Source organism: Suillus paluster (genome assembly GCF_016628075.1).
Source record: "Suillus paluster strain FC165 chromosome Unknown EDB91scaffold_196, whole genome shotgun sequence".
Taxonomy (NCBI): domain Eukaryota; kingdom Fungi; phylum Basidiomycota; class Agaricomycetes; order Boletales; family Suillaceae; genus Suillus; species Suillus paluster.
Window position 1 is genome coordinate 1 of NW_024537756.1, and position 14,289 is coordinate 14,289.

The 14,289-nt window shown below is 44.8% G+C and overlaps 5 protein-coding genes across 5 annotated transcripts; 1 reads left to right on the plus strand and 4 right to left on the minus strand.

The window, feature by feature from the left end:
- Positions 1-3,982: 3,982 nt before the first annotated feature.
- Positions 3,983-4,324, minus strand: EDB91DRAFT_1064384 (uncharacterized protein; the record flags this gene model as incomplete). The annotated part of the gene is made up of 1 exon (XM_041314690.1): positions 3,983-4,324. One exon carries the CDS (start codon positions 4,322-4,324, stop codon positions 3,983-3,985), a length of 342 nt encoding a protein of 113 aa, XP_041169304.1.
- Positions 4,325-5,232: 908 nt separating this feature from the next.
- On the minus strand, positions 5,233-5,769 carry EDB91DRAFT_1088432 (uncharacterized protein; the record flags this gene model as incomplete). The annotated part of the gene is made up of 2 exons (XM_041316428.1): positions 5,233-5,463; positions 5,551-5,769. The coding sequence occupies 2 exons, from the start codon at positions 5,767-5,769 to the stop codon at positions 5,233-5,235; spliced, it is 450 nt and encodes a 149-aa protein (XP_041169305.1).
- Positions 5,770-7,845: 2,076 nt separating this feature from the next.
- EDB91DRAFT_1256493 (uncharacterized protein) lies at positions 7,846-8,553 on the minus strand (the record flags this gene model as incomplete). The annotated part of the gene is made up of 2 exons (XM_041324171.1): positions 7,846-7,967; positions 8,025-8,553. 2 exons carry the CDS (start codon positions 8,551-8,553, stop codon positions 7,846-7,848), a joined length of 651 nt encoding a protein of 216 aa, XP_041169306.1.
- Positions 8,554-9,531: 978 nt separating this feature from the next.
- Positions 9,532-10,351, minus strand: EDB91DRAFT_1240306 (uncharacterized protein; the record flags this gene model as incomplete). The annotated part of the gene is made up of 6 exons (XM_041322000.1): positions 9,532-9,654; positions 9,697-9,708; positions 9,741-9,908; positions 9,987-10,018; positions 10,061-10,277; positions 10,301-10,351. 6 exons carry the CDS (start codon positions 10,349-10,351, stop codon positions 9,532-9,534), a joined length of 603 nt encoding a protein of 200 aa, XP_041169307.1.
- A 1,043-nt stretch (positions 10,352-11,394) lies between these two features.
- Positions 11,395-12,916, plus strand: EDB91DRAFT_1340528 (uncharacterized protein; the record flags this gene model as incomplete). Its single annotated transcript, XM_041325714.1, has 6 exons — positions 11,395-11,487; positions 11,557-11,589; positions 11,643-12,101; positions 12,148-12,204; positions 12,264-12,480; positions 12,646-12,916. 6 exons carry the CDS (start codon positions 11,395-11,397, stop codon positions 12,687-12,689), a joined length of 903 nt encoding a protein of 300 aa, XP_041169308.1. The 3' UTR covers positions 12,690-12,916.
- Positions 12,917-14,289: the final 1,373 nt, after the last annotated feature.

Here is a 14,289-nt window from a genome sequence, read left to right on the forward strand (position 1 = left end):
TCCTACTTTGTCTCTTACATGTCCCGCTCATATCAGCCCACGCTCGGTCGATAACTATTGTCAGGAATTTGTAGTCAACTCGAGGAGTTTTATCCATCTGTTTGCTCAATTTGTCACTCGCGTCTGATTTCGCAAACTCTGAAGGGCACAAAAACGACGATATGGGTTCCAGTTAAATGAAAACTTCCACTCATGCACACAAACTTGCAGCAAGTTCACAGCGACCTACCTCATCCCTTCTCTCATGACAACAAATTATCCTCGCTCAACTATTTGATGGCTTCTATGTGCTCCTTCGTCTTGGGGAATTGGTCTGGCCCGATGACAAAAAGTTGCAGAATAGGAGAAAATTGACGCAGCGCACCTCAGTTGTATTAGAAGACCATCATCATTCCTACGTTTCTCCTGTCCTACAAAACGGATGTTCAGTTTGAGGGTGCGACCGTCATTGTTCATCACACTGATTCCTTGCCAGACCCTCATCAGGTCTTCAAGGAGTACTTAAAATCGCGTGATTCATCATTTCCCTTTCATTCAACTCTATGGCTTCAAGCAGATGGTTCAGTACCGACTCACAGTTGGTTCATTCGGAAGTTGCATCAATTCTTCCCTACAACTATTGCAGGGCATTCAATGAGAGCCGGGGGAGCTACTTCACTTGCAGCCAGTGGAGTTCCAGTGTCCCATATTCAAGCCATCAGCCGCTGGTCCTCAGAGTCCTTTTGGGTGTATATCCAAAAAAATCCTACTCTTCTTCACAGTCTCATCTTCAATGGTTGGTCTGCACGCGATGGACGTAATCCGTTCGCGTCCATCCCTTAATTTTTATTCAGAGCTTGCTCCGTTTTTATGTGTGTGTTTCCCATCGTTTACACTCAAGCTTTACCTTTTACTTATCTACCCAACTACATCTACTTCCAGTCACTTCCCATCTACATCACTTCCCCATTAATTTCCCTCCCTCCTGCCCAAAAGTAACACCTTATAGCACTCTCCACGCACAAATTCTGCACGTCTCAGATTCAAGTTCTCGTTTTTTTCTCATATTCCAAGTTTCCCATCGGTTGCTGCTTTGTACTTATTTACGTTGCTCAATTTTTCATAGGGTCCTTCGCTGCCCTCGCATGAAGGGCCCTCTTGCTGGCTAATCCTTGCCGCCTGCGCTTCCGCGGGGCTAAGTGAGACAAAGGTCAGCCACCTTGATATTGTCAAACAGAGTCTGAAAATGCATTATAATATATGTATATTATCAGGCTATACTGCCAAAATTAAGCATAATCCTCACTGATAAGCAACGAGGAGGTTTTGTAAATTTATTTGTAGTCTACAGATCCCACATGATTAAGCTTAATGGCTTCTGAGATTCTCCAGTGTCCCAAACCAGCACTAACACCTGAAATATTAAGGTAGAGGTCTTGCAAATTCGACGAACATCACATGATGTGACCATAGTGTGACATGCTGGAGTCACAATTAGGAGAGCAGTGTGGTAAGTAAACAAAATGATGGTAGGTAGCAGATACTGTATGTACTAGTATGTATATAGATCATGGATAACATATTACCTTGAATTGGAGGCCATTAAGCCTTCAGGGAGGACCCAATGTCCTCGATACTTCCTCACAGCCCATGCTGCTTGAGCTCTGTTTCTCTATTCCCAAGCAGACGGTCAATATTTTGCCACTAAGAACAAAACAGAATACTCACATTTTCTTTCTGTGAGCCTCCAGCCTCATCTCTGTCTCGTCTCGCCCTCTTTGACTGATGCACAGCTGCAGCATTGTTGATCTGTGCTTTGTGACAATGTTTCCGCCTCCCCATGGGTTCACAACTTGGAACTTTGACTTGTGCGATGGCGGACGGCGGCACCCAGCATTGAATTTCCGTCGGACTTCAAACTCGTTGTTCACATATAATCAAACCTACAGAAAGCTCTCAAAATTCAAAATCTTTTCACCATCTCCATGCAGTACTGATTTACTCTATAGATAAAGTGTACAATTGCTTTTCCCGTATTTCGCATAAATTACTCTTATGCTTCCTGGCCCTGTTGGATTGATTTTGAATTTCTCAACCTTGTCACTCTAATGTAACGCTGGGCACATGATGTTCGTCGAATTCGCAAGACCTCTACCTTACCAAATTTAGATATTCCAGTATCCTCACTATTCTCACATATCCCTGCCAGCTCTACCTGCTTCACCACAGCTTATCCCCCTCACCACTCCTGTATATAAGTAGTAGCTTTACATATATATACATAGAAAGACTCAATAAACCGCTTTCTGAAACCTGTATAGCCTGCAGTGCTAATATGTGCACCCCAGGAGGCCAGGACTAAAACATATTCGCATTTTTACCCCTTTAGCAGGGAAGCAATTCTGATGATATATAGCATGTATTATAGTGTAAATTGACTTATTACACCGCTTGATTGCATCTCTGAAGTGTCCTATGTTAGTAGATAGCTTACATACCCCTCAAAACATAAATCAATTCGCATTTTTCAGGGGTTTGACATATGGCCTTGTAAATATGCTCCCTATAACGGACTTTTGTGTATATATAACATACTAGAAGCTCAGGGCACGAGGACACTTCCATGTGGTGCTATGTATGCACCTTCTCCGGGTGGTTTTCCCCCTGAGAAAGTTTTTCATGCAGCTCCGGCCCTCTAGGATTATATGTGACATATTCTTATGTATATATAGAATATATTGATCATATAGATATATCAGCACAGTATCAGGATCTTTCTCAGCAATCCAAAGTCTCCTTCTGCCTATACTATAACATATTTTCGCATATTTTCAGTTTTTTACTACATTACCATTGCATAGACTATCTAGACTGTTTGTGTATTACTTATGGTACATATTTTAAGCATTCTAATGGTCATTATTATGCACAGATATGTCAGACTACTGAGATCAGTATATTCTATAAAATGTGGGCCCATGGGAAGGGATACCTGATGCTATCAGGTGGGCCCCTGTAATGTGTTGTTTTTAGGTATTTGCCGGCTGATTGTCTGTATTGTATCAGGTGGGCCCATGTTGAATACTTTGCCTGTGTGTATCAGTTGGCCAACAGCAAATGTGAAGCCATCATGTGGGCCCATGGGAAAGAACATTTGATTCTATCAGGTGGGCCCATACTATGTGTTCCATGTGCATATCAGCCGGCTGATGGCATGTGTTGTGTCAGGTGGGCTGATGAGGGAAAAAAGGTCAATCCTATCCAGAAGGCTGATATGGAATGCATTGCCTGTGTACGTCAGTCAGCCAATGATGGGTGTGAAGCTATTGTGTGGGCCCATGGGGATGAATTCCTGATGTTATCCACTGGGCTGATGTAGAATGCCCTGCCTGTGCATATTGGTTGGCCAATGCTTGCTTCATGTGGGCCCATAGAATGTGTTGTCTATATGTATTGGCCAGCAAATGGTCTGTATTGCATCAGCTGGGCCCATGCAGAATGCATTTCCAGTGCATATTGGTAGGCCAATGGGATGAATGATGTTGGGTGGGCCCACAAACAAGCAGTGTTCAATTCTATCGGGTGGGCCAATGCAGAATGTGTTTCCTGTGCACATTGGTTGGCACATGGCATACAATGTCAATCATCTCAGCTTGGCCCATGGCTTCCATCTTCACTTTCAGTCGAGTGGTGACATGGCAAGATGACTTCAGGGATTCAATCAACATCATTTATTCAAATTAATTGACAACCTTATCACTAATCAATCCAAAAGGCTGAATGTAACTGTAATGTAATCTGATATACCATGACACATTGTCTAAGCTGAAACCGAGACATCCCAATCTACATCCTTGTATTTCGCATACTCTGACTGAGGTGTCCCCACAGAATTGTGAAGGCTATCACACATGAACCATGCCCACATGAACTGATCACCCCTGAATGTGATGCCATACCTGACAATGTGTCTGAAGCAGCCAACAATGGCACCAGAGTTATATCACAACTGAATGCTGAGGTTGGACAGCGTCACGAGGCCATCGCAATAATGGCTGACACTGGTCATAATGTCGAACCCTTCTGGAGTAGATCTTGGATCTTGGTGAAGAGGGCATTGCCTGTTACACATGACAGCTGCACAGTTGAACACCGAGGCCCAAAGTTGCAGATGAATATACATGCCATTGAGGTCATTTTCCATAGCCCATCGAGCAAGTTTCATCTGTGTGATGACCGAAGCCCAATACAACTCTGGGTGCATCACCTGCAGAGCTGCCGAGGCTGGGAGTGCTGAGCGCTGCATCAATATTATGACCTTTGGACCACCTTCCCCCTTCAGCATTGCTGAAACCTCCAGGGTGAAACCACTGGTGGGGGGAAACCATAAGGCTGACACTGTTGAGTGAGTGTTGGCATCACAGATGAAGAAGCATGTCATACCTCTCAGCCTTGCTGGAACCAGCAAGGGGCTATGTTGATGCATCCTGGGGTTAGTAGGTGGCAATTGCTCAGATGAAAATGACCAGAGAATGTTCTCCAGTTGGTCTCTTCTCCACTGGTGATGCTTGTTTTCAGGAGGTAGCCCATCCTGACCATGGCTGCTTCCATCTTGGCCTGTGGGGTTGGTGTAAATGGTTGGCCCACAGGCGATAATATGTAGCCTTACTTGAATCCACAGGCTAATGGCATCCAGAAGGTACCATAAGATGATATGGCCTCCGGAATCCATGAGCACTGAGGCCTTCTCTAACAATTGTTGGGAACTACAAGGAAATTTTTGGAGCAGAGTGTCTTCATGTTTTGTGATCCTCCCTGTGGACCATTTGTTGAGGGCTTTGTTGTACCAAATCATGTCAAGATCAAGCTGAACTGTGATTTGTTAGTAAACCTCTGACTGAATGGCAGGAATGACCAACTCGTGTTTGCGTATGCATTGACAAGCACTTGGGCTAACTGCCAACAAGCGAGCATGGTTGGCACATCCAGTGCCAATGGGGGCAACACCGATGGTCACCAGCTGCTGACATGGCAAGTGAAGAGTCAGCGAACAAAGTCAGCAGCAATGCATGTGGTATGCAAGGCCCAGTCAGTAGGAATTGGGGTCATGATTCAGGCAGAGGAATGCGAATCATTCATTGATGGCTTATATACAAAGGCAGCAAAACACATTTAATAATACTATGTACATTGCTGGTATTTTAGGTGATATTGGTGATAAGGCCGCATGTAAAGTCACTGGTCCATGCCAAATCACCTATGGGAATGAATGAGCGCCTGCTTCACCTCATCAATTAGCACCTCAAGTTGGGATATAGTGGAAGTGGCCGCTGCAGCGATCTGGATCTTCTGCTCCAGCAAAGAGGCCATCGCCTCACCAAGGTGTTGGAGATGGGCCCTCACCGCCACAATTTGATTGAAGAGGGGATCACCATTCACCTGACCGGTCACAGTGGGACCTGGCATGAGTATGGCTCCAATCGGCTAAACATTAGCATCAGTGGAAGTCCAGGATGAGTGAAGGAAATGACTGACCAGTTGTTCAAAGTGCTCTCAGGTCATCTCCATGACCTCCTGAATAGTCAAGATTGGGAGCTTGAACCCCAACCTGTTGAAGTGATCCTTCCACCAATCATGAGGATAGTTACAAACAACTTGGTGATTGGACCATAGTTCTTGGTCATTGGGAGAGCAGCATGTGAAGAATTCATTGTGCAGTTCCTTGGCATTGATGGTGTTGGTTTGGAAGTGGGCGAATTTGGCAATGACGATGTGGAGGAGGTTGGGCATGGTTGGATGAATGTTCATCACCAGACATAAGTTGATATAAGGAAAAACAAAATGCTGATGGAGGCATTAGCTACAATAGCATACCAACTGGCCAACCAACCGAAGAGGCACTCACATCTGCCTCCCATTGAAGGTGCTGGACAAAGCTGGCATCTGAGGCACATGGCTCCAGTCGCATACAAGCCAGATCATGGCAAATTGAGATGTAGCATACTCCAAGATGTTGGCAGCATCCCACACAGTAAAGTCATTGAGTTCATATGTAAAAAGTGTTGTGGAGTTGGATATGATGGGTGGAGCTGGGACTAGTTGAAGTTTTGACCGAAGCAGAATCACAAGTTTTATAGGGATCAGCATTGTACTCATGACCAATCCACTGTGGGGCTTGCCATTGTCCAAATGCATGTGCATGGACCTCTGTCACTCCACCACCACTGCCACCCCTTTTGTTCTTTCAAAACTGTCTTGTCCATGCTATGAGAGTCGGAGATACATCCAACATCAGGAAAATGTGGTCAGGCTATATAGCCACCCATAGCGCTATAGACTGCTATACAGACTCCATAGCCCTATAGCTCGTATAGCCAAGTGCCCAATTGTGCAGGCTTACTACACCAGTGTATAGTGCTATATAGCTCTATTAAAGTTGCTATAGCTGGGTGGAACATACCACAACTATTGTAGCTATTATAGCTCAAAACACAAAGCAAAAATTTCTCTTAATAGCTGTTTGTTGCCATGATAGTGTTCTCAAAATTAAAAAAAAGCGAAAATTCCAAATTATATTTCAACTACTACAATACATGTAAACTAATAACTACAAAACAGGCAAAAATGCGAAAATTACAGGAGGAAGAGGCAAGAGAACTAGAAGGAAGAATCAGACAGGAAAGATGAATACAAAAAAAAGAAAGACTTACCAAATAGTGAAAATTGCGAAAATTCTTGAGGGAAGAGGAGGGAAGGGAGCTAGAAGGAGAGGATCAGACAGGAGAAAGTGAGAGTCAGAGAAAAGACTTGCCAAATGGTCAAAAATGCGAAAATAGTTGGGGGGAGGAGGAGCAGGAGGAAAGAGAGCTAGAAGGAGAGGGTTAGAAAAAAGATTAGTCAAATAGTCAAAAATGCGAAAATTATGGAGGGAGACTTACCAGAGTTCAAAGCACCAGCACCAGTACCAGCACCAACAACATCAACACCAAGAGAAGGATAGAGAAGCAAGAAGAAGAGAAGAGAGGCAAAAACTCGAAAATTGTAAGAAAAATATGGAAGATAATCTAATGAGGGGGCAGTGGGGGGGGAAGGAAAGAATGGGAAAAGACTTGTTGGTTGACCGCATTTTTGCTTACATAAGCTGTGCCAAACAAAGCCACAACACAAGACTTGGTGAATTTTCGAGTTTTTGGTTAATAGGACTAGGATTATGACAGTAAGAAAAAGACAATGAAATTGACTGTTAGCATTAGGATTTTGAATACACATAAGGTGAATTTTCGCATTTTTGCTTACATAAATAAGGTGTACCTTAACACTTTTGAACCCTTCAATTCCAAGTATTTTCCTTATAACTCACTAAGATCTTGACCTATTGAAGTCATTAGACTATGGATAGACTTCCCTTGACAAGGACTACAACTTTGATTTAATCGAAAAAAGTTCCCATGGTCAAGTTGCTTTCTTGAACCCTTCAATTTCAAGTATTTTCCTTCTAACTCACTAGGATCTTAACCTATTGAAGTCATAAGACTATGGATAGACTTCCTTAGACAAGGACTACAACTTTGGTTTTCATCGAAAAAAGTTCCCACGGTCTACTGGGGTCTATAGTTGTTGAAATGTTTTACTTCTAAATACACTTACCAAACTTTATGGTAATATATAGACTTTCATGATGTCTATACTGGTCTATAGTGCTGTGATAGCTTGCCATAGACTGTATAGAGCTGTGGTGTGCTATCGGGGCTATATAGAGGATGGTCCTCTATATAGAGATATAGTTTTTCCTGATGAAGCCTGGTGCACTGCATAGCAGCAGTGCTTGACCATGTTGTTTGCATCAGCCTCCTGCAATCAACCGACCTATTGTTCTGATTTGTGAATAAAGAATTCAACCGTCCATGTCATTTCCTGACCGACCAGCAGCAGTTCCTCTGCCCAACAGTCATGCAGTGCCAGTGTCTGAAGCCAATGGACACAGTAAACTGTCACATGAAGAAATTAGCACCAAACAGAAATAGGTAGGTCAGTGAAGTGCACACATTCATTCATCCAGTCATTACTTCTGGAATCCCCCTGGACATCAATGGACCAAAACCATGCCAGCGTGCTATTTCTTTGACCGCATGCATTTGGGTCTTCCACCACTGTAGTAGCCTTTAAGTTGGCCTTCTCCAATGGCCGATATTTGGTTAATAAATCATTGGTGCTGAGATGGACAAGCTGCTTGCAGCATTTTGAGTGGATCTGCATGTTCAAGTGAAGGACCTTGTTGACCAAGTGCACATGAGCCCATGCCCTGGTCGACCGTGCTTGTGACTTTGCTGACTGAACCATGGTGTGAAAGAGAACAGCCTTGTTGGCCAAGTTAACCCTGATGGCATGCAATGCATCATTTGCTTGGCCTTGTCTTAAGGATATTTCTTGCAACACCAGGTTGGCAATGCCCCACTTGGCACATCTTTTGATGCTGATGTTAGACAGCAATGGAATCACCACAGTCTCGGGATTGAACTTGACCGGCATATCAAATTCTTCTTCATCTGACCGATCTGGATTCCAACTGGTCATAGCTGTCAAATTCATCAAGTTGGTCTTGCCATTTGTGGCAACACCCAGTGATGGCCAGCTTCTGGGTGTTGGTTGGCCACTTTTCCAGTTTCTTCACATCAATCAGGAGGGCTACTTGTGCCTCCTTGAGTGTGATCCCACAGGCCAGCCATGTTGCAGCACCACAATGGATCTCACTGGTGGGCCATTGCATCTGGTGGTTCAACAGGTGCAACTCTTGCTATTTTCTTGTTGGTGCTTTGCCAAAGCATATCAGCATATTGCAAATGGATGTTCTGTTTGCCCGTACCTTTGGTCAATTGAACTTCATATATGTCCATGGCACTGGAATTATGAAGTCAGTCATCCTGAGTGGCAGTGGCCTCTGCTTCCCATTTCTTCCCATTTGGCAAGGGTGTCATTGTTGGCGGTCTTGGTCAACTGATTAAATGCATATTGGCTGTCTTGGACTCCCTGTACAGCTTCCTTGAATTTTCAGCAAAGAAATTTGCCTAGATGCTTTGAGATTTGTGAACTCAGTCAAATAATATTGCTCACTCATGCATATCATCTTCATAAAATTACAGTCGTTCATTTGAAAGTCCAAACACTCCTTTTGGTGGGGGGTGGACATCCCTCTCCCTGACAGCAATATTATGTTCAAAGGCACCCAAAGGGTCTCCATGATTTCACCGTCAATCCTGGCTGCACCAGTGATGAAGTTGGATGTGTACCATACATAGCATTTGTCTTGATGGCTGTGGACATGCTAGAGCCCAATGCCTGGAACAATCTCCATGCCCCATGGAAGGTCAAGATAGGGCGACTCCTCAATCTGCTGGTTGAGATACTTGTGATATTGACAGTTAATGTTGTAGAATGTCAATGCACAGTCGATCCCATCGGTGTTGTACCCCAGAGCTTGGCACAGTGCATAATCCATGTTCATCTGCCTTTTGGCTGACCGACACATCAGTTCAACTCGGTTGATTTAGTATATCAGACGGCGAACCTTTTCCCCTTCTGAAAGTCAACCATTGAATGGGGAATGAAACACCCATGTCTGGCACAAGCACACCCACCTATCCCTGTCACCTCGAGCTTGTGGCACAACACATTTGCCTGGTTGACCGCTCAGTGGTTGTTGCAATCTGATCTCTGCACCGTGTCCTGCACCTTGGTGAGATGCATTTTGTATTGGCCATGACCAAAGATCTTAAATACAACCATGCAGGGTTGGACCCATTCCTATCTGAAAAATTGACATTTACCCTGGGCTGTGGGCATGTAGGACAGAAGAGTGTGAGTTCCCCTGCCTTTGGCTTTCTCTTCTCATGGCTGAACCCATGCCACTTGAGCTGTTTCACTTGATTCCACTGCCTACCCACCCTCATCAATTCCCTGTATCAGTGGCCATTGTGAGCGATGCAGCAGAGAACATCAACATCACTCACTGGAACCAGATGAGGAAACACACTGGAAGTAACTCACCTCAATTTACTGGAGTAGTTTATGGTGGAAGTCCCACATTCCAGGTTGTCCAACAGGAAGTCGTCCAACACCACAAATGTGAATGTCGTCTTTGGCGAAGTGAAAGATGCCGGGAAGAGGCCCATTTCAAATATTTGCATGTCAGGGCTTAGTGTGTCAGCGCACCGACAGAATCTGATCATCAGGGAGTGGAGCCCTGACGTGTCCACTACTATGGTTGTTCGAGGATTATTGACCAAGGGTATCCAAGGGCCCTCAGTCAAATGGTCTCCCTCACCATCTGTGTTGCACCACTCATCTGTGAGACCAGGGCAAGGCTGGCCAGCATGACCGAGGTGGATTTCCAGGCCAATCTTGGTCAAGGAAGTATCCTCAAAGAATCCCCCAGTTCATTGACTGATCTGATGGAATGGCATGTGGCTGTGCATCGTCTGACAGCAATAAGTACAGAAGAGTGGCTCGGCCACGCAGCCATAAAATCTGTAGACCCCATCCTTTGGACAGACCAAGCAGGTTCTGTGCGAAGGTGGACCCTCTCACCAAAGGAGCAAGTCCAAGTAGTCGTTGGTCTTGGACTGCCACTCACACAGATAGTCATTTTGACTCTTGATACTCGGTGTCAGTGAATGGGACAAGGCAAGCAAATGGTGAGCTTGCAATGGACTTGTAAAGCCAACACGGCTCCAAGTTGCATTGGGCGAGTTCATAGTGTTCATAGTCACCCTCCACATGAAGTTCTCTGGCAGATCCCTGCTTGGTAGGGGATTTTCTGGGGGATGAATGAACTGATTTGGTTTAGTTGGAATATTGAGTTTTGACAAATTGTCCTTTATCTCCCCTAGATGTTTGTTTGTCCTCACATTGAACCAAAGAGGATGTTTTCGGAGGACTCCAGGCCTTTGGCTTTGACTTGACCATGTTCCAAAGTCCTGCTGTGATTGTCTGGATGTGTTGCTGGAAATGGGATACTTAGACTTTGGGACAATACGGTGCTTACATGCAACTGCCAAATGCAATGCATCATATGTAATAGTCACTTTTACCTCACATGAATCATGAGCAAGGATATTCATGGCACAATGTCAATGGTTTATAGTGATTATGTATATAATACATTGAGAGCACTTTAGGACCTCTTACTTCACTTGACATACCTGCCCATGCATCTGCACCACTCAATAAGTCTTGTAGCAATGGGGATCACACTATTTGGTACAATCTAGCCCTTACATGCAATTATTACACTGGTATGTCACTCATCTGAATCATTGCTCACACGACCCTTCCGTCCATTTTCTGTTCCATCAACCATATCAACCCTCTCCTGCATTCACATTTGCAGGTCCTTTACTCTAAGCTACCTATTGTGACATGGCTCAGATGAAGATAAAAACAGGGGATCAGCCTTGGTTGAATGACAGAGAGACAACCACTCTACAGTCCCATGTTGAGGACTGGGAGAAGGTAAATGGGACCAAATGACAACATATCTTTAAAGCAGCTGCCAGGGAGGCCAAACTCTTTGCTCCAAAGATGGACAAAGAGCTCTTGAAGCAACAAAAAGAGGTAAGTGTTTCAGCTGTGATGTGGTCATGCTGCATTGCAGTGACAATGGACAGAAATACAGGCAGTGGTTCCATAATCACAAGAAACACAAGGCCGATGCAAAACCACCAATGAAGCTCCAAAAGAAATGGATGGCACACCGAGTCATTAAAGAGGAATGGAAGGCTGACATCCTTCAGCAAATACAAGAAGAAATTGAGGAGGAGACTGGGGAGAAGCCTGAGCAGAAAGAAGTTCTCAGGAGGTATCAACCCAAGATGACAGCAATCATGAAAGGGCTGGATGACAATAAGTTGGAGGAAACCCAGGCTAAGGCTGACGAGTCAACCAATCAAGCACCTGATGCCGCAGTCCAGGCCAAGATGGCGAAGAAGAAGGGCAAAAATATGATCAAGCACTTTGCCAAGGAGATGTTTACTCAAGCCGGTATGAGACTGTTTGTATTGGGATCCTGGAAGGATGAGCAGGGCAGCCTCCTTACATCTGGGCAAGTTCATTCATTCATTCATTTGGTTGGTCAGTTGGTTGGTTGGTCATTGTGCTTACATGGTTTGGCAGGTTCAACTTCAACGAACAGCTCAGCAAGGGCTCCAGCTTCATGAAATGCAAGGACTGGTAGGTCATCTTACCAGCATGGGAATTTTTCATCAGTGATGTGTTCGGTGAGTCTCAAGACCATGTTGGAGGTTCCCCCATCTAATCTGTGTCATGTCCACCAAGATCAGGATCAAGACCAGGATGGAATGCTGCTTGGAGGCATTCACCAGGGTCCCAAACCATACTATAAGTTTGACCTAGACTACATGGGTTTGCCGATCTTGCCGGATATTGATGGTTTCTCACTCAACACCAAGAAGGGTGTCATTCGGTCATTCCTCACCATTCATTATAGTAAGCCCCTGACATCAGAAAACCTGCACAATCATCTGATACCCACCACCACAGGAATGTGCTGTGGAAACACATAATGCAGTTGTTACGGTTGTTTGTGACACCTTTCATTTTCCTCTTCACCTTTTCACATCTTCACCTCTTCACATTGACACCATGTCACAGTGTCACCATTTCCTGATATCACCCTATCTAGGGTTACCCTCTGACTTCACCTTATCACAGGTGTACACCCCTATTCATTGATCTGAGATCAATCTCGATCTATCCTCGGCAAGTCCTCGGATATTACTTACATGCTGATACCTAGCGTATTCTCACAGACCCTTAACATGCATACACCATGTGTATTCCCATGGACACTCATCTATACTTATATGGACATATTACTTACTTACCCTTGACCCTGGACCCTGACTTACTATTGTATATAAGCAGGTCATAGTCTCGATGATTCCTCATCTTGACCTACGCTGGAATTACCCAGATACATCCTCTGACTACTAGTTAGACACTAGTGAATCCACCTTGATTCCTTTGACTTCTCTAGAGTGCCACCTCTAGTAGATTGATTGACTTGAAACCTCCTCTGATTACCATCAGCGTAACAGCAGTAACATATCTCCCTACTTATAGGACAGCCCATGTTGACAATGCACCCTAAGAGTAGGGCCAACCCACCATGGGCCCACATTATAATGTAAGCCTGACCTAAGGGACAGGCCCACATAGGGGATTGTACCCCAGTATACCGGGTGGGCCAGGGGCTAGATAAGAACCGAGGCTCAAGGGTGGGCCTACAGTATATACATTATGGAATACACAAATATATAGGATAGTGGTATTATGATGTATAGCCTTGACTGGTAGGTGCTACTCAATGGCGAGGGGTGGGCCCATATACACTCGCCAACACTTCGGGATCACACCGGGGGGGCTGTGGCAATGCCGAACATAATGCTGCAAGGTATAGATTGTCACCGGGGTGATTACCTCATGCTTCGGGATCACAGCAGCACCCCCCACAGCCGAACAGTCAGATATGCACATATGTACTATTACATTCCAGTGACATAGTACATGGCCTATGGCACTTTGGAACATAATGCTGCAGGGTATAGATTGTCACCGGGGGTGATTGCCCATGCTTCCACTGAATACCTCATTTTATACATACATGCCAGCGACATAGTACAGGGTCTGGTACTGCCGGACATAATACTGCAGGGTATGTATTGTCACCAGCGGCGGCTGACCCATGCATGAATATCCAGCGAGGAATCACATGGTGAGGGAAATGATGTTAAACAGCTGCTACTCTGCTTTGGCTTCCGAAGACAACTTTTTCTTGTTGAATACCAGCTCTGCAAATATACGAATATAAAGGTGCCAGCGATGCTGTGCACTAATTGTGGCAGTGGCTGTGCCGCGACCTTTTCTGTGTCAAACACCGGCTCGGCACTCTAATTTCATTTCATATGTGGTATTAGGTCAAGACAATGTGCAGTGCGCATGCCTCCTTACGTTCATCCTCATGTTATCAATGTTGTTTGTTAGTAACTGGTCTGCCAGCAGACATATATAAGTACAAAACCTAGCACATTATATGAAAGCTATGATTCATATTCCTCCTGACTGGGCCTTAGCCACAACCCATATTGCTAGCGAATATGTCTCTCGCCAGTTCCTTGCACTGATCGGCGGATGGCCCAATGCTATTCCCCCACTTGAACTAGATTTTGTCATGCTCATGTCATGCTCAAAACTGGCTAGTACCCTCGCCGATGCCTATCAGAACCCTGGTATGAC